Below are 20,090 nucleotides of genomic sequence, written 5' to 3' on the forward strand. Positions count from 1 at the left end.
GTAGATAATTATTTAACAGTGTGTGGAAGCATAGGCATTTGGTTTTGCATAAACAAAAAAAAATTAGATGGAAAGCTTTTTCAAAATCAACACAGCCTCCTTTTTCTTTTTTGTATGACTTACTGCACAAATGATGTTTGCTTCTCTCAAGTGGTATCATAATGTTCATTAACATTTTTCATATGAAATTTGAAAATATTTTGATAGTAAAAATTCTTTTCCTTTCATAATTGCTGTTTTAGATGCAATGACTTAATTGTGTCAATGTATATTTACTCACTAAATATTGATTCTCAGAAAATTTAGGCAATCTTGTGTCACCTTTGTTGTTCTTACTTTTACTATTTATTTATCATTGCAGATTAAAAAAATCAACAGAAACTTTCCTGTAAACCAGCAGGTAAGATGGACAAATACTTGAAAAGTCAAATTATATCTTTCTTTCATTGTTCTTATTATAGAAGATAATCTGGATTAAATTTAATTTTATGTGGAACTAATGTGTACTATTATTAACTATATTCAGGAAAATAAATAGTTTATTAGATTTCTTTCATATTATGCGATATATCTATTTATCTAATCACATTAAAAGCAGTCTGTAATACTATCGACAATATAAAGTATATTAAAAAACTTTTCAAGTAAACTAAGTGAACACTATTTTTTACACAAATTGTATTATTTAAATACAATGTCAAAGAACATGGAGAGCAATTTACATGAAATAGTTTTACTGTATCAACATTTAGGAGTACTTACATAAATAATCTAAATGTTAAAGAGGATTTTCACAATTTGCCGACTGTATTTAAAATGAGTCAAATTAATGCATAGAATAAAAATAATGTCTGATTAATCAAGCAAATAGTTTAGTTGCCTTATAAGACTAGTAATTGATTATAAAACAAAGTAAGTTGATTATAGAAAATAATAACGGATTCCCCTTACCATTTTATTATGCTAGAATTAAGCTTTGTATTACTTTCCTAAGCATACTAAAAACATTAATTCAAGTAAGAAAAGTAAGTGAAAGCTCAGTGTTTTGACTCATGTCATTGGTATATCGTTTGAGCTCATGTCTTCTGCGTGCACTCTTCCTTCCTTGCCAAGTTGTGTTGTCTTAGTAACTGGGTTCCAGGTTCTACTTCTTCCCTCTCTTTCCCCCATGGTCCCGATTCCTAACTACCTAGCTTCCGTCTCCTCACTTCTGCCTAATTCTCTTCCTCCAGATAGAGATATGGGGAACTTCCCGTCTGTTAAGCCTGTTCCCAAATGTTCCATCTGTGAGACCTTACACAATCTCATCTAGAACATCAGAACCTTTGCAAAACTCTGTATCTCCCCTTCCCTGTGCTCTTTAGAAAACAACAACCTGTTTTCTTGGGACCGCTTATTCTTTCTTATAGCCTATATTCTACTTCTTTCTTTTGAAATGCACAGTCACTCAAAGTGGAATCTAAAGTACATTATTGCATTGTATTTAATTCACGCTGTATCCCCAATGAGTATAACATTAGGGATATAGCAGTCCCGATGTCATCTTGTCTATGTGAGAAGGAAAAATGTTCAGGTTACCAGTCATCTGGAAATGTTGCCTTTATATGCAGAGAGCTGGGATGCCATTTTATCTGAGAGAGCTCTTTGCCGAGCAACAACCGAAATCTTTAGTGTTACTCTTTAATTGTGAGTCAGGATGGCCTAGGGCCATTTTATTTGTCAGAGTAATGCATCTCAGACGAACAGTGTTTTCCAGATAGCACCGACCCATGTTGCTGGACAATAGCCATCCTACTTCCTGTTAACACACTTGGCCCCTGCTGCCAAGTCGACCTGCTTTTATGCGCTGCCCATGGTGCCTCTTCTTTCTCTCCTGATTGCCAGTCTCCAGAATTCCCTGGCACAGTCCCAAGCTGCTTCGTTTCCACGTCTTGAGAGAAAGCCTGTAGGGCCCAGCCTCGGTGGTGACAAATCAGAGTGATTGCCGTGGTCCCCCCGTGGAGGGCTTTGTGCTGCTGCAGTGGCTGGCTCAGCAGTGGTTTTCGGGGAAGCAGCTGGCAGGAGGGAAAGGAGAGGGTTTTCTACAGCTGAACACAAATGACAATAGGCTCAGCTGTCAACGCATCACCACCATATGCCCTCTACCAACAGTGAAGAGCACTTTCTGCTTGTTTCAGAGCACTCGGGGTACATTCAGCTCACTTTGTAACTTCTCTTCCATGTTTAGCTCTCCTTTAAATTCACTTTAGTATGATTTCTCTTAGAGAAGTATTAACAAAGCAAAAGTCTTGTAACCGCCCACCTTCTCCTCAAAAAAAAAAAAATCACCTGATGAAACATTTGATCAAATAGTGGGTGACTGACATTATAACACCATGGGTTCGGGCAGAGAAGAAATTTCCCCCGAAAGGACTGAAGGAGTGGTTTTGATTGCTTTACCCAGGAAAAGGAAGCAGGCTGGCCTCCTGGTTTGAGAGGGAGGGTGAACTTGATGCCAAGTAATGTGGAAGGCTGCAATGAGACATAGTCTGGCCTGTTACTTGAGCTGAATGGCCCCACCTTGTGGGAGTGGTGTCGACTGAAAGCAAAGAACAATGAAAGGAGAAAAAGGAATGCATTCACATTAGAAAGTGGGTGAGCCGATCCACAGTAAGGCTTCTCAGACTCCAGGAGGTAATGGAGTGGATACTGTGGGAAAACACCTGCGAGGTACACTGTGGTAGCAGGGACCACCTCGTGTCACCTACAGATGTGTAGAGGCATGGTTTTGTCAGAAACCTTCTGGGAGCTTTATCAAAAGCAGACAGATGGATTTGTTAGATGCTGTTGAGGTCGCTGTGTAAAAGAATAAGAAGCCAGGTGGAACATAATGATGGTGACTTGGGTGATATCACATCTCCTCGCCCTTGATTTAGGGACTTGAGATTAATTCTGAAATTCTGTAAGGTGAGAAGTGCTGTGAGATGAGAGTACCACTAAACCAGAACTCCTTGGTAAATATATACATATTAGAGGCCCAGAGCACACGAAATCATGAGCTCCTAGCTCACTGCCCCGCCCTCTGCCGATCATAGCTCTCCACCACTAGTAGCTCACGCCCCACCCCACCCACTGCGAGAGCCGCTGCTCATTTGGTCGCGATGGCATTATGGCGTGACGGCCACGGGCCTTTTATGTAAGATATATATATATATATAATTTTAGTCTCTTGCCTCTTGTAGGCATTTTAGATTTCTGTGGCCTTGATAAACAGCTGTTACTCCAAGAAGCTTTTAGTTGTAACATGTAAAATTCTACTAATTATCTGTATATACAAACACATGCCTGCCCATAAACACACGCGTATGTGTGTGCACTCACACACACACAACACTCACACACATATCAAGAGGTAGAAAAATGGTCTTTTTAGTATGGAACTGCAATTGATTTTTATGCGAATTTTGTATACAGTGACTGTTAAATTCACTTAATTCCATGCTCCTCTTTTCAGTTATATATAAACTTCTGGCAAATCCTTACATTGCACTGCAAATATATGAACAACATATTTCTAGATATAAAAATTTTGAACAACATATTTCTAGATATATGTCTTATTATTTCACAATTTCCAGTTATCTGCTATAGTGTATGGACTAGTCATCTAAATTTTGAACATATATTGAGTAAAGTAGTAGTTTTAATGTTTGGGTTTGATACCTCCAAAATCTAAATCTCTTATGTGTGTGTTCCCTCCCCCTTTGTCTGTTTTATTGCTGGTTTTCTGAATTGTATTTATTTTTGTCCCCTCGTATGGCTTCTAAATAATGGTTAAAGAGCAGACATTGTACATAAAAGTCACAGACATAACTTGAGGATGGGAATGATGTTATCTTGCTCCAGAGAGGACTTACTTTTATTTTAGGCAAAATAAAATCAGAAGTACAATTTAGCCCTCGCTGGTTTGGCTCAATGGATAGAGTGTAAGCCTTTGGACTGAAGGGTCCCAAGTTTGATACTGGTCAAGGGCACATGCCCAGGTTGCAAGCTCCATCTCCAGTGGGGCGCTTGCAGAAGGCAGCCAATCAATGATTCTCTTTCATCATTGATGTTTCTATCTCTCTCTCCCTCTCCCTTCCACACAATACAGTGTACAGATGATGTGTTGTGTACCTGAACACTGTGTAATTTTGTTAACCGGTGTCACCCCAATAATTCAATAAAAATTCATAAATCATGAATTATTTCAAGGTTGACATTTTCTGAATCATCTAGATTTGAGCTCTTGTTCCTGTAAGAGCTAAATAACACCTGCCTCAACACTGCTGTTAGGAAGCAGGCACCTGTGACCTGAAAACCAGAGTATGTTTCCTAAGGCACACCCCATGTGGAGGGCCCAGGACTTGACCTTATGCCCTAAAACCAAGGCTGAAAAAAGCGTCTCAATCTTTTATGGCCACTTCTGTATTAGAAAGTGCCCCTCTGGCAAAAGCTAATCCACATTTGGATTCACTTTTATCAACCACCATATTACTATGAATTTTTTTCCTGGTAACGCTTTATTTAATATGTTGTAAAATATCTAGTGTTTTAAGCACATTTGAAAAATAACATTTTTATTGTTTTCTGGTGTGACTTCAGTAAAAGTGTTGTCTGATGACGTAATATACAACAACTGGAAGTAGAAAATAATTATCTCCTTTTATTTTATCTCAATTATTCTAACAAATTATGCTAGTCTCCTATAGTTAACCTAATCATTTTCTTTCTTTCTTTTTTCCTTTATGGTATTTTCAGCTAATAAACGTTATTGCTCTTTTACTCTTTAAATTTTATTTTTAAAAATTTATTTTTCAATTACAGTTAATATACACAATATTATATTAGTTTCAGGTATACAACATAGTGATAAAACATTCATTGCTTTATGAACTGATCTTCTTGATCTTCACTGGTTAATAATAATATTAGAACAACCAGCTATAGTAATTGATTATTTTCTAATTGCTTATATGGCCAGGTAGATACTTAATCAAATGACATCATAGTTTTAAAAGAGTAAAAAAAAAAAGTCTTGGAGCAGGAAAGAACATTCTGCCAACACTAAAACCAAAGTAAGTTACATGATGTAGAAAATATACTCTCCAGGTACCTCTATCATGTAGGCTGTGGTAAGAGGTAAGTGAAATGGCCTATCAATATGTTTTCAAGAATGTAAAATATTCATTTAATAAATGTTTATGTACATGCTTCACCTCAATTAAATGATGAAAAGAGGAGTAACCATTTAACTTTTTTTTGGAAATTGATCCACTTACATTTAAGAGCTAGAAGCAAAAGAGTTGTTGTCAGTGCCATTGATATATGAATAATGCTTGAACAGTCTTTAGTCATCTTAGACCAGTGACTAAACCAAGAATGACACAGGGGAGATGCGGTACACCACACTAGTGGTGAGAACATCAGGTATCTCTCTCTGGTTTATCTCATTACCCACTTGATTATTTTCTCCTGGGATCACTTTCCCAGATAGTAAAATGGAACTAACTGGTAAACAGATGGCATAAGTCAATGAATTCCATTACAAACACATATTTTCATAGTATGAACGGTAGAAAGTGAGAGATATAATGCATGCCAAGTTGGATTACGTAAACAAATAAACACTTGCAAATCCTTGTTAGTGGTTTACGTATACTTATTGAAGGTAAATCTGGTTCATGAGCTTTTGCATCAATTAATTTGATAATTTTATTAGAGCATTAAGATGCCTTACCTAGAGGTAAAAATGCACATAATACCTCTAATCTGAGGCTTTTTCTGCAGTAATTATGTTCCATTTCCTTGCAGATCGTCTACATGGGTTGGTGTGAGGCCCGGGAGCAGGACCCCCTTCAGGACTCGGTGTACTCTCCAACCTTTCTAGCCCTGAGGGGCTCATGTCTTTACAAGTTTCTGGCACCTCCAGTAAGTGTTTTTGTCCAATACTTATTTTCCTATATGTCACAGCAGAGTGACATCAACTTAACAATAAAAATAGCATGTGGCCAATATTTTTTTGAAAATCAGCTACAGAACAAAATAAAAAATAGTCCAAATTTTTGTGTGTATATTTTGCTAAATATATATATTCTGTCATTAAACATTACTTTATAACCCTTGAGAAATCTAGACATCTTTTCTATTTAGGCATTTATGACAGGCAAGATATGTTTATGTGGCACAAGTCTGTGTACATCAAATCAACAGTATTTTTTATATCCTATATGCTAGTCGTTGGGCGTTTTATTAAATATGTATTGGTATCTATTGCACCTAATATCTTGCTTTTGAAGCAGATACCTTCCATAATTGTCATTCTCAATAAATATTTATTGAATATAAATATCAAATGTCAGACCACTTACAAGTCTAATAATGGATAGGGCCTTGGAATTATCAAGTCTGACTTACTGCTATTTTGAATGTCTCTGTGTATACAAAGTTCACAACACCAGGAAGGCAGGTAAAAAACCATTAATATGTATATATTTTACTATATTACTACTCTGAATAATTTCTTATGATTGGAAATATGGTTTACACTTCAGTAATTTCTTATGATTGGAAATATGGTTTACACTTCAGTAAGTGAAACAATTTCACTGTCATGTTTGGTACCTTCATAATTTTCTAAGGTGTTCACATCTTGGAATGACTACCAATATAAATTACGTCTTTTTTAAAAATTCAACTCAATGTTGCTATCTGGTATTCTTCTTTGTAGGTAAGGAGTGATAAACTTTAAAAAAAAAATGGTGTGTGAAATATAAATACTTATTATTGACTAGAGGCCCAGTGCACGAAATCATGCACGGGTGGTTGTTGTCCGGGCCAGCGGGGGGTGGAGGGGTGGAGGGGTGGAGGGGTGGGGCTGCAGGTGGTTGGCTGGCCGGCCGCACCCCCGATTGGTGTGTTGGGGGCCAATCGGAGGCCGTGCTGGCCTGGGTGGGGCAGGGGGCAATCAGGGCCTGGATCAGTCTGGTTGGCTGCTGCACTGCACATCATAGCCACTGGTCATTCTGATTGTTCCACCATTCTGGTCAGTGGGCTTTTATATATATATAGATATGTAAAGAATACACAATATTTAAAATATGTAAAGCTATTGGGCACGTTGAGATTGTTGCATGTAACATGAGATGTTTGCTGAAAGAGGAAAAAAATAGTAATAAAGCTTAGAAGAGAGGAAACCACAGCATTCTGCATGAACCTCGATGAGAGTTATAACTAGAGACTCTATAGTACATATGTGACAGGTTCCCCTAGACACCATAGTATATAAGTAACTTAATGAGGGAATAGGAGCTATTTTTCTAAAAAAAAAAAAAAATGGCGTATTACTTTCTTATCTTTTAAAGGTGACAACGTGGGATTGGACCCGAGCAGAGAAAACATTTTCAGTTTATGAGATCATGTGCAAGATTCTCAAGGTATGATCAATAGGTGGTAAAAATTTTCATTTTTCCTCAGCAAACAGTGGTTCAGCTCATAAGTAGAGTTTGAAAAGCAATGATGCATGATTATGAAAGAACATATAAGATACAGGCAAATAAATTATATGTAGGGTGTCCTAAAAATGTATACATACACTTTGAATAATAATAAAGGCAATGTTTATGAAATACAGTTTATTTTCAAAATTGAGCTATCAGCGGTTAACACATGTATATATAATAGAATGCAGAGGTGTGTAGGCACCCTCATATTGGCTTAAGTAATTGTTAAGCAGATTTTTCAGTTTCTCAGTCTGGGGAGGAAACAAGGAGGAACTTGACAGAAATCCATTGAGGAAGAAGTAGAAAGTGCAATTGGAAATAGCCTGAACTTAAACATCTGTTGTTACCATCGTTTTTGGCTAAGTAAAATATAAAAGAGAAAAATTTGGATATATTTGTTTTAGAAAATGTAGAAAATATAAAGGCATATGCAAAGAAAGCTAATTTGTGTGTGGCTTTTGTTTTTTTAATTATCAGGGTTAGGTTATCTCTCTGAGTATGCAAAACAACATACAATTATTTTTTATCAATTAAATTTCTGTGCTTATACATAAAATTGTTGTGATAGCAAATCATCCAGAATTCTTTATAATTTCAAATGGTTTCTGCAGCCATTTTAAATAAAGGAAATGGGAATACTTTATAAAAGCTAAATAATAATCTATATTCAGTTTCTGATCTAGGGTCTGTAGGCTTGTTAAGGTTGACCTTGTTTATGTAATCAAGGAGAACTGAGTTCCCTGTACTTCATGTCAATTATTCCTCTTCCAGTTAAAGACTCAGTAGATTAGAAAATGCTGGAACATTTACAACACAATGAAATGTATTAAAAGTATCTGAAAGCAGAGACAAAGAAACATGATTACCTCAAAAGTATTCATAATATTTATCCCTATTGAATAATTCTAAATGAAAGCTGGCATTTATAATAGCTAAATAAAAATATAGGTCATTGCTTGATCATCGCTATACATGGTTTTAGTTTTATTGTGGGATTAATGGTAGAACAACTCTGATATGCTTGAATTTATTGTTAATAAAAAAAAGTTCTGGAAACTTCTAAAAGATGTACTGGTATCTGAAGAAAAAGAGATCATACTCAATTTCAGTTAATAAAAATAATTACCAAAATGACTAATAAAATTGCTTTCTCTCTTTTTTTTTGGGGGGGGAGGGGATTTTTTAAAATTGTTGATAGTATTACAGATGTCCCGCAATCTCTCCACTCCCCTGCTCTATTTTCTCTCTTCCTCTCAGCCCCTACCCCAACCCCTTCACCACACTATTGTCTCTGACCATTAGCTATACATATATGTATATAAGTTATTTAATTAATCTCTTCCCATCTCCCCTCACCCTGAGATATGTCAGTCTGTTCCATGTAGCCATGTCTCTGGACCTGTTTTTTTTCATCAGTTTATTATGATCATTAGATTCCACATGTAAGTGAGATCATGTGATACTTGTCTTTCTCTGACTGGCTTATTTCACTCAGCATAATATTCAACAGGTCCATCTATGTTGTTGCAAAGTGTAGAAGATCCTCCTTTTCTACAGCTGCATAGTATTCCATGGTGTAGATGTACCACAGCTTTTCTATCCACTCATCTACTGATGGGCACTCAGGCTGTTTCTGTATCTTAGCCACTATAAATAATGCTGCTATGAACATAGGGGTGTGCATATTCTTTCTGGATGGTATTTTGGGGTTCTTAGGATATATTCCCAGAGTTGGATTGCTGGGCCAAAAGATTGTTCCGCTTTTAATTTTTTGAGGAAACTCCATGCTGTTTTCCACAGTGGCTATAGCAGTCTGCATTCCCACCAGCAGTGTTCTGGATTCTCTTTTACCCACATCCTCACCAGCACTTGTTTGTTGATCTGATTGTAGCCTTTCTGGCAGCTGTGAGGTGATAGCGCATTGTAGTTGTTATTGGCATCTCTCTGATGACTAGTACCGTTGGGCATTTTTCCATATGTCTATTGGCCATCTTTGTATATCCACTTTGGGATGAGGTTTGTGTTGGTGCTTGTGTGGTGGGAAGCAGATAAAAGAACATAATAAGGAACATGAGCCTTATTTAAGGGACAAAGGAGAGCCACTAAAGGATTTCAAGCATGAGGAGTGAAGCGTTTGCCCTTCTAGCTCCAGAGTGAGATAGGATTGGGAGGGTGGAGAGGGGCAAGCCAGGGGCTTTCAAGTGTACGATATGATACTCCACCATCTTCGTATTTCCTTGTATGCTCATCATCCCAAGTTTAGTCTCCTTCTGAGCAGTGACCCTGTTTCATGAAGGTTTAGTGATATTGTAGCGTCTAATCTTTACGACTGGCACCTCCAGCCGCGCATTAGTCAACACCGACTTAAGGTATGAGCATGTCAGCCATCTGAATTGATGTTTGCCAGCCCGTGTAACTCCAGGTTTTCATCAGGACAGTGACCTCCTGGACCAGCGCAGACACTGTTTCACTGTGCAGTCCGAGTCCGGGGAGGACCTCTACTTCTCCGTGGAGTTAGACTGTGACCTTGCCCAATGGGAAAGAGCCTTCCAAACAGCAACGTTTCTGGAAGTGGAGCGGATACAGGTGAGAGTCTGTGGCATTTGAGGATCTGGGACATAGCGAAGCATGCCCACTGGCTTCGATTCTCACAGAAATCCAAATTAGCATAACACCACCAGTTTTGGAATCTTGACCTCCTTCTCAAACACATTCGATAATCAGCCATTGTGATTGAACGAATAGTAATGCAGCTCTGAAAAACATTTTAATTTCTCTACAATTTGATCTCTCGGGGCTATTTCCTATCACTCCTCAAAAATATATTGGAAATTTTCATTAGAATCAGTTCCGCTTTAAATCTAAAATGAACACGCTCTGATTTTAATTATACTTCCCAAGGCTGTTTCCTGTTCTGCAATTATGACCACCTAATTTCCAGCTGAATGGCTTCATTCACTCAAAATGCTTTTTCTTGCTAGAAAGCCTTCCCTTCATATCTACCCTCCAAAACTACACCCAGGCTTTGAAACTTTTTTCATAGGTCATATCATCTGTGAAGATTTTGCTGATTTCCAGTCTACCCCTGCCTCCTGACTACCACTACTCCTTGCACAACAGTTCTGTTCTATATTACTTGATTTTGTCACCAATATTATTTCCATAGCTCTGCTCAGTCTCATAGTGGAGTGAAGTGTGCTTGACATTGCTCACACTGAGTTCTAGTTTTCTTGGGATATTTTATCCATCTACCAACCGAAGTACAAGGCATGTTGTACATCATAAGTATTCAACAGACGCCTATTAAATTTTATTTCTTAAGCATGAAGTTATATCTAGATCAAACTTCATAGAATCCTCAGCCTCTCCAATTTGTAGAACCATGAAATGGAACAGGCTAAGAAATATTGGGCCTGTCTCAATTTGAAAAGTCACCAATTGTTGATTTCTGAAGAATCATTCTGTTTATACAAGTAATAGGTAAGTGGTCAATATCTTTGGGAAATAGGTTGTGTCACATGGGTGAACTGATAGAGACTGTGAAGGTCAAGATATGTTTTCGTTGTTGTTTCTGCCTTGGTTACAGAATCTGTGTTTGTGTGCCTGAGAATTCTCTTTAAATAATGTCTATAAAATCAACACACCAAGAATTTAAGTCACACCTTGATCTTTAATAATCCACTTTTGGCTTAATGAAAATGCAGGGATAGTTAGCTGGAGGACATGACAACTTAATCTTGCCTACACCTAAAAATGTTTGTACCAGTTTTATTGCAAATATATAGTAAGGAAAGTCGGTGTGGTACATGATAAAAACAATCTTTTAAAAAAGACTGGAAACTTGGTCCTGAATACCCCTTGGCAGGTCAAAAATCACTTGTATTTTTTTTTATTAACATTAGGATGTTGATAATACTATGTTCCTTACACGATTACTGCTGATAATATTAGCTATTATATAAGAACGCATTACAGAAACTTTCACACAGTGTTGGACAACTATTAGCTATTAATGCTGATCTTGGATCAATCACATAAAAAGTAACAGTGTTCTCTGTTCCGTCTAGTGCAAGACATATGCATGTGTACTAGAAAGTCATCTAATGGGGCTCACCATCGACTTTAGCACAGGATTTATCTGCTTTGATGCTGCGACAAAGGTAATGAGTTCGGGCCGGCTCTGAGAACTGTTCTGCAGACATTTTAATTTAAGAATGATTGAAATAACTTTGAATTCCTGTCAGCATTTTAATTATCATATGTCAAATATAAGATTCTCATTTTTTGTTAATAAAGGTTAAATTATGCTTTAATCTGTTTATAGAAAACAAAAGTTGAAAATCGTAATGAAACAGATGTGTTGGCACACAACACTAGAACTATATAAACTGAATATATATATATATGTATATATATATTATATATATATTCTTTTTTTCTCTTTTACTAAAGCTATGGCCTTATATTGAGGAAAATTTTCCTCCTCAAAAACATTTTTTGAACAAAATATTCCTTTGATTATTTTTCTTTAGCAACCTCTCTAATATCAAAATGGGGGAAATATATATTTAGCTTTATAGGTAATATGTTGGAATTATACCAGTAGAATGGAGGAATTTGAGTGTGAAGTTTCTGGCCAAGGAGTATAATCCTTGTAAATACTTAAAAAGGTCTTGTACTGTCTGATTGTGTGCCCTTCCCACAAAGGTTATGTCTCTGGAAGGGATGCATACTGAATGATGAAGGGCACTTTCTGAGCCAGGCGTATCTCAAATATCTTCAAGATAAACTGACCCCTCCCCACCGCTAATCTCCTCCCAGTACTGGCATCACTGCTGCACTTTCTTACTTGGGGCTCTGGCCTCCACATAAGCCATTCTTCTTCCCATAAGGACATACATTCCGTAGATCCACCCCACTTTCTTCTCTATCAAAGAATGGTCTAAGAAATAAACTGATACATTCCTTCTCCCTCATTTAAGGACTAGTGGCAATCCTCTACTGATACGAAAATTATCAATAATATATAATAATGAGGTATAATGAGTTTATAAAATGAATTTATGTAATATATAATAATGAGACACAATGACCTTATATAAAATGAGCTTATATGATATAGAATAATGAGGTATAACAAATTTATATAAAGTGCCATTCACTTCTTATCTATTTATTAACTAAACATTTATTATTTTTCAAGCCAAGGTCAGTCACCACCTGTGCCCTGCCCCCGCCAACCAGAATGAGCTGCACACTAATCTGTAGATGGCTGCTATTTATGCTGCCTTGGAAGTGCCCAGGGGAGGCCACGCTGCAAACTAAATCCGGCTGCAGCTAGTGCTGCGCCTGGGGCCACTGAGTGAAGGGTGTGGGGCACTCTGAGGCCAGATGCTGCTTGTTTGATAAATTTTAGAGAAGTCCAAAACATGAGCCAAGAGAGGCCATTTGTAGGAACTTATGATTATTTTATTTTATTCTTTTTAAAGTGTGAACTTTTAAATTAATATTTCTTTTGAGTGGGTTCTGAAGATACAATGCTTACAGAATTTTTAAGTTTTTTTAAAATTGTTATAATACATTTTAATATAAAATTTCCCATTTTAGCCATCATTAATTGTACATTCAGTGACATTAATTAATTTGTACTGTTTCCAAAACTTTCCATCACTCCAAACGGAAACTCTTTAAATCATTAAGCAATAACTTCTATTTTCTTCAACCCTGCAGAACAGGAAAACAAAAACAGCCAGGATCCTACCAAATGCTGTCTACAAGAGGCTGACTTTATATCTAAAGAAAGACACAAATGGGTTGGGGGAAAAAAGGTGTAAAAATATATTCCATACAAATTGTGCCATAAGAGAGCTGGGTGACTTGCTTTTGTTTCTTTTTTCCCCTTTAGGCTGTACTTTGGAGGTATAAGTTTTCTCATCTTAAAGGCTCTTCAGATGATGGCAAGAGCAAAATCAAATTTTTGTTTCAGAATCCAGATACTAAACAGATTGAAGCAAAGGTAAGCCCAAGTTCATCATATAAACCATCTCTGACTACATTAATACTGTTAAGAAGCAAAGGAGAGAAAATTTAGAAGAATAAAAAAGCAAAAGCATACATTACCTGTTTACCTTGAACTGTACCTTATGGCCAAAAAAATAAAATAAAATAAAATTTAATGGCATATTTTCACTGAAAAGCATAACTTAAAATAAATTACACTCAACAATTAGATTTATTACTTTTAATTCCTTATGGGCTTTATTTGTATCATACTACAATAACATTCTGGGAACTAAAAAAATCACTCTTTTGTAGTTTCACACACTAAATAATAATTTTAAATGCTTAAAAGTTTCTGACTCTCTTTTATCATTTATTCCATTTTTGAATATGACTAAAAATCTTTTAAGAATATTATTTTTATATCAACTCATATTTTCTCATGTTATGTATTAAAATGCATGAATGAATGATTTTTTGCTTTTCTTCATGCAAATTTTTAGTATTTTTAACTATATTAACTATGTTGTTTTTTTGTTTTGTTTTTTTAAAATATATTTTATTGATTTTTTACAGAGAGGAAGTGAGAGAGATAGAGAGTTAGAAACATCGATGAGAGAGAAACATCGATCAGCTGCCTCCTGCACATCTCCCACTGGGGATGTGCCCGCAACCAAGGTACGTGCCCTTGACTGGAATCGAACCTGGGACCCTTCAGTCCGCAGGCCGACGCTCTATCCACTGAGCCAAACCGGTTTCAGCAACTATGTTGTTTTTAACTCATCAAAAAGATTCACTACTTTATTTTTTAGGAATACATATATTTTAAATATTCAAATTTTGAATTATTTCCATTATTTTACTATGGAATTCACAATAACAATGTTTGGGTTGGAATGAATTATAAATATAGTATTCCATTGTGGAAGAATGGGTAAATACTAAATACCAAAGTGAAGGTTTAATTGTTGTCTGTGGGCTTGCCCTACAGTGACTGCATTATGATGAGGTGCATTCTCTTGACACCTACTTTGTAAAGAGTTTTTATCATAAATGGATGTTGAATTTTGTCAAAAGCTTTTTATGCATATATTGAGATGATTGTGAATTTTATCCTTATTTCACTTCATATAATGTTCTCAAGGTCCATCCATGTTGTTGTAAATGACACTATTTCATCCTTTCTTATGGCTGTGTAGACTCCATTGTGTATATGTACCACATCTTCTTTATCCAGTCCTCTATCGCAGGGCACTTTGGTTGTTTCCATGCTTTGGCCACTGTGAGTAATGCTGCAATGAACATAGGGGTGCATATATCTTTGCGTATAAGTGATTTCGAGTTTTCCAGGTATATACCAGGAGTGGGGTTGCTGGGTCGTATGGTAGCTCTACTCTTAATTTTTTGAAGACTCGCCAGACTGCTTTTCATAGTGGTTTTACCAGTCTACATTCCCACCAGCAGTGAATAACTTTAAACAACCAAGTACAACGATTAAAATTATATAAATTTTAAATTAATGAAATGCATTATTTTTTTAAGCAGAACCATGTGGCTCCTAATGTCATGACCACTCATATCCCTTTTCTTTCAGTAATTCATATTCAGTGTCCTTTGACAATGAATAACTTATTCTAAAAAAGTAGTAAAAATGTTTTCTAAAATCATTCCAATCCAAATTTATTATTTGAGGTATGTACAACGAAACAAAAATACTTTTAAAGTACTCCTGTGGTTCTCTTTAGTTACATTTTATCAAGAATAAAATTTTAATCAGGCCCAATATATTTTTATGCAGCATTGATCACTACTGAAATGACTTTAATGAATGATAGTATGCTTACTCCTTCGAGTTCTTAGATCACCATGTCTTTTTTTTTTTTTTTTAATATATTTTATTGATTTTTTACAGAGAGGAAGGGAGAGAGATAGAGAGTTAGAAACATTGATGAGAGAGAAACATCGATCAGCTGCCTCCTGCACATCTCCCACTGGGGATGTGCCTGCAACCCAGGTACATGCCCTTGACCGGAATCGAACCTGGGACCTTTCAGTCCACAGGCCGACGCTCTATCCACTGAGCCAAACCGGTTTCGGCGATCACCATGTCTTATAGTAAACCCGCAATATATATTAACATTACATATTGAACAAAAATTGAACAGTAGAGTTGCCATGCATTCGATATAACTGGTGATAGTTAAGTTTATTGCACTTGAAAAAAGTCTATTATCTACTTATATGGTTTATTATCCATTTTTTAAGTAAATTTTTTGTTTTATTTTATCTGACCCATGTCTCTTTTCCTTTCAGGAGCTGGAGTTTTCGAATCTATTTGCTGTTCTTCACTGCATTCACTCGTTCTTTGCGGCCAAAGTAGCTTGTCTGGACCCTCTCTTCTTAGGCCATCAAGCTACTGCCTCTGCTGCTGCCAGTTCTGCTACGATGAGCAAAGCGAAGTACACGACTTGACACCCTGAGTTTTGTGTTGCCACTTACCATGACTGTATAAATAGATGAACAGCTTTGTCATTTGAGACCTTGGAGAGACAATAATATCATCAAGTCAAATGGGAACTTCAGCAGGAAAAAAAGGGATCTCCAAAGCATTTCTCTTTTGGAGGCCTCGGTGAATAGTCCTACATGAACAAAACAGCTTGTTCTTTCACTTGGCTGACTGGTCACCAGTAGACAGCTTTCATCAGAAGTGGAGAGAAAAGAAGGAACGATGTGAATTATGTAAGTAATGTAAAAATTGTAAATTCTCTATAAATAAAATAAAAATACCGATTAAAGGGTTACTTCTGTATTTTAGGATATTTTGTATACAGAATACATGTTGGTTCAGATCACGAACTAATGCCCTATGATTATACATCATGAGTGACCGAAAGGAGGCAGAAAAGCTATGGCAGCAAGGATACTAGCATTCGAGGGGGAATAAATCTTATCAAAGGAAAAAAACACTCACTTTAATTTGCTGATGTAGATTTCTCCTTGTGTTATCATTTCATGATTTGGCACTGGCACTCTGATTCCATCTTACTGTAAAATGTTTTTTTAAGAATTGCAGAAAGCTAGTAACATTGACCTGTGATAGACGCATTGTGAGATGAACTGTTTCCTCCTTGGAGCACTTACACTGAAAGTGTTATTCACGGCCAGAGCCAATCAAATATGCCAAAATGCGTTAATTTAATTATGAACGAAGGCAACATTCCCGAACATCTTCTTCTGTCTTTCACTGAAGGAGATTTACATTTTACCTAATGGAATTTATTTTCCAATTAAAGTTTCCTAAACTTTCAGTGACCCCAAAATTTTCTAGAAAAAAAAAAACTGGTGTAAGGAACAATTCTTTGTAATCCTAATCCTAGCTCATCGTAAGCTAAAATGTTTCTAGAAAGCAGTCTCAAAGCTATTACTCATGTTCATTCAATAATTTTTCCCCCATTTTTAGCAACATTTAATGATAAAGTAAGATCTGAAAATTAAAAAATTTAAACTTCTATCTTACCATGTCATCACAAGTTATTATATAATTCTAAACAATGTGGATTCTTTCAGGTATATTTTCTTAGGAATGTAGATGTGAAGAGGCTAGAAATATGAAGTCATGGGGGGGCGGGGGAAGTGGGTAATACATGACTCAGATTCCAGATCTTACATAATGATTTGCATCATGTGGAAAACATTTTCCACCCTTCACTACAGCTGTGCTGAGATCTGCCTGTAAACAACCAGCTGACCATTAAAAAAGGAAAATATGCTTTTTTAAATTCACACCAACGTCCCCAACTAAATCAAAACTGGATTATTTCTACATGAAAATGACCAAGGATCTAATAAGGTGGTTTGATTTATTTTTTAAATAAGAGAAAAATATCACTCAAAAGGGAAAAATAATTTATAAAAAGGCACTACCATCATAATTAAAAATTTAATACCCAACTATTTCTGTCATCATAGATTTTCAATTTACTTTTCACCTGATCAATTCTGAATCACATTACATTTTTTTTAAAGGTAAGTTTCATAATTATACATGGGCAAGTATTAAGTTGGGCCTAGGACACATTATTAAAAGAACTGTGGAAAATTCAACAGTAATTAATATAATTTATTCTGATCACAAAACTAAATATATATCCATAAGGAAGGTAATGCTGTGGAAATACTACTCATTATTTATCGATCAGACACAACGGTCATTCAAAATAAGAAGCCCACCAACGACAGGCTTTCCCGGGGTACTATTGAACTTATGGAGAAAAACAGAGGGAGGCATCGACCTTAGAGGGAGGTGAAGCAGCAGAGAGCAGCCAGTTCATTACAGGATCTTTGCTACTAACTAGATGTTACCGTGGGGTGACATCTGTGTGTCATCAGTGTGATAATCTAGTCTAATGGAAATACGAAATGGGCAAGGTAGCTAAAAGAGAAACGTGTCAAACTCTATGTTAGGGTAATGTAATTATTGAAAAATGAATGCTAGATTTTTAAAAGCTCCATTTGAAGTATACAAAATGCAATTTATTTAAATACCTTTTTTGTTACACCATAAAATTATTCTAGCCTGTGCTTATGTGTATGATGAAGGAAAAGGTGCACAAAGGAGATATGTATGGGTATATATCTCCTCATGCCACAAACACACACAAAGATACAAACACACACGCACATATATATATGTATATACATATGTATATATAATGAAATGTTAACCACAGATTATATGAAGAATATTTCAAATACATATACTTAATATCTTTACATTTGCATTGTAAATGGTAACTTGAATTTAAATTTATGATAATACTGCATTTATTTTTGATACTATTGATAAAAAGGCCTAAATTACTACATTACATAATTGGTGGAGCAGCCGTCTATTAAAAATGCTATTCTACTTTTCATTTGTTAGCAGGTAGTAAGTAACATTTTCTTTTACAGTGCAAATATTAGCCACTATCATTTGTCATAACTTGGATTGCTGAATGAGAGAGCTTAGATATGAAAAATACTAAGATAAATCTCAACTTCTCATGTAATTAAGTTTTAGAAGCATTGGAAGTATTCACATTAAAACCTAGTTCATACTAGAGAACATTTTGACAGCAGAATGTTTAATTTTGTGTTAACCCCTCCAGTGCCTTGGTATATGTGTGTGTGTACATGATGCATATATACATATGTTTATATGTATACATGTGTATGTATACGCACTTTTAAAGGGTTCATTATAGTTGTACATAGTGCAAGCTCAAAGAGAATATTGTATCACAGATACTAAGGTCAGATTAGGGAGTTCAAGTATTTCCAATTTTGCTAACTACTATAATAATGTACTTTGCCTGATTTAAAAAAAAAACAATTAATTTAAGCTGAAGTAAATGAAAGCAGGGGCATTTTATATTTGTTATATTGGAACAAATATTTATTTAAAACTACTTTCATAGATAATGTAAGTATAATGTGTAGCCTAACATACATCATCCAACGCTATTTTTAAGGGAGAATAATCAACTAGTAATTTATTGCCCATTTTCCAGGCTTACACCAACGTATAGTTTGAAAGCCTTTGCTCACAGAACTGTCATCTAGCAAGTAGAAAAGTAATTACTTGAAAATAAATGTCAAGTCCATATTAACCATGTAAGCAGAGAAAGCATTAATTTGTACATCGACATTTCCCTCATTAATGACAAGGCTTGCTTCTCAACTTTGTCTACTTTGAATGCTGGATTTGAGAAAAGTTTAATTTGTTATTGTGAAAAGTACTGATTTAAAAATTTAGAATTACTGCTAGAAATCAGCAGTGTGGAGACTTTATAAGCACAAGGACAGTCTTGTGCTTTACTTTTTTTAAGGTAAGTGTAGATGTTCTGATATTAAACACAAATAGTTTGCCACTCTTAACACTTCTATACTCATGAGCTCTCCTTAAAGAATCACTTTGTCACTCTAGAACTGTTATTTATGATTTATTCTTATTCCTTCATACTTTAAAATTATAACTCACTTTTTTGCACATTGGAAGTTCCTTTGGAAGATAAATAAAATATTGTAAATGTTATATATTTTATACATATGAAAATAAAAGGAAATACCAGAAATATGAAATGTAAATATATTTATTTCATTTTTTTATTGTTTTGGTGGATGTTTGTAGATATAAATTAATATCTGTGGCAATAACTTGTCACCTTGTTCTTTAAGTTTATTAATGTAATACTAATAAAACTGTATCTTTTTTAATGGAGCATACGAAAAAATAAAAGCAAATACTATTTACTATACGTATCTTTTCACTTCTTGGGCTAGACTTGCATGATTTACATACGCGAAGAGCAGGATCCTGAGAGACAGAGCTGTAATGAACAGGAGCAGATGTGAGCTGTCTAGCCTTGGGGGCTGACTTCTTGGGACATGACCTGTTCTGGCTCATCAATATTTATGAAGATAAACTATCTGACCTCTAAGCTAGAGATTGAAGAAAGTTGTTATTTGACAAATTACTAAAACAACCAGAATTACAACTTTGGAAAGCACAACGTTGATATCTTCACA

At 35.5% G+C, this 20,090-nt stretch overlaps 1 protein-coding gene across 7 annotated transcripts in view; it reads left to right on the forward strand.

Annotated features, from left to right (window-relative positions):
* Window positions 1-20,090, forward strand: part of SNTG1 (syntrophin gamma 1) — a 121,334-nt gene extending 101,244 nt beyond the window's left edge. For 6 of the 7 annotated variants that reach the window (XM_070392300.1, XM_070392302.1, XM_070392301.1 and 3 more), the window contains 7 exons: window positions 362-400; window positions 5,833-5,949; window positions 7,383-7,454; window positions 9,954-10,106; window positions 11,588-11,680; window positions 13,426-13,536; window positions 15,834-16,321. In XM_070392300.1, coding sequence (XP_070248401.1) covers window positions 362-400; window positions 5,833-5,949; window positions 7,383-7,454; window positions 9,954-10,106; window positions 11,588-11,680; window positions 13,426-13,536; window positions 15,834-15,992 — 744 coding nt within the window. In that variant the 3' untranslated portion in view covers window positions 15,993-16,321. Of the gene's footprint in view, window positions 1-361; window positions 401-5,832; window positions 5,950-7,382; window positions 7,455-9,953; window positions 10,107-11,587; window positions 11,681-13,425; window positions 13,537-15,833; window positions 16,322-19,844 lie in introns of those variants that run through there. The other variant, XR_011468242.1, reaches the window with a different exon arrangement.

Source organism: Myotis yumanensis, unplaced genomic scaffold, assembly GCF_028538775.1.
Source record: "Myotis yumanensis isolate MYYU_CA2020_CCGP unplaced genomic scaffold, mMyoYum1.0.hap1 SCAF_15, whole genome shotgun sequence".
NCBI classification, from domain to species: Eukaryota; Metazoa; Chordata; class Mammalia; order Chiroptera; family Vespertilionidae; genus Myotis; species Myotis yumanensis.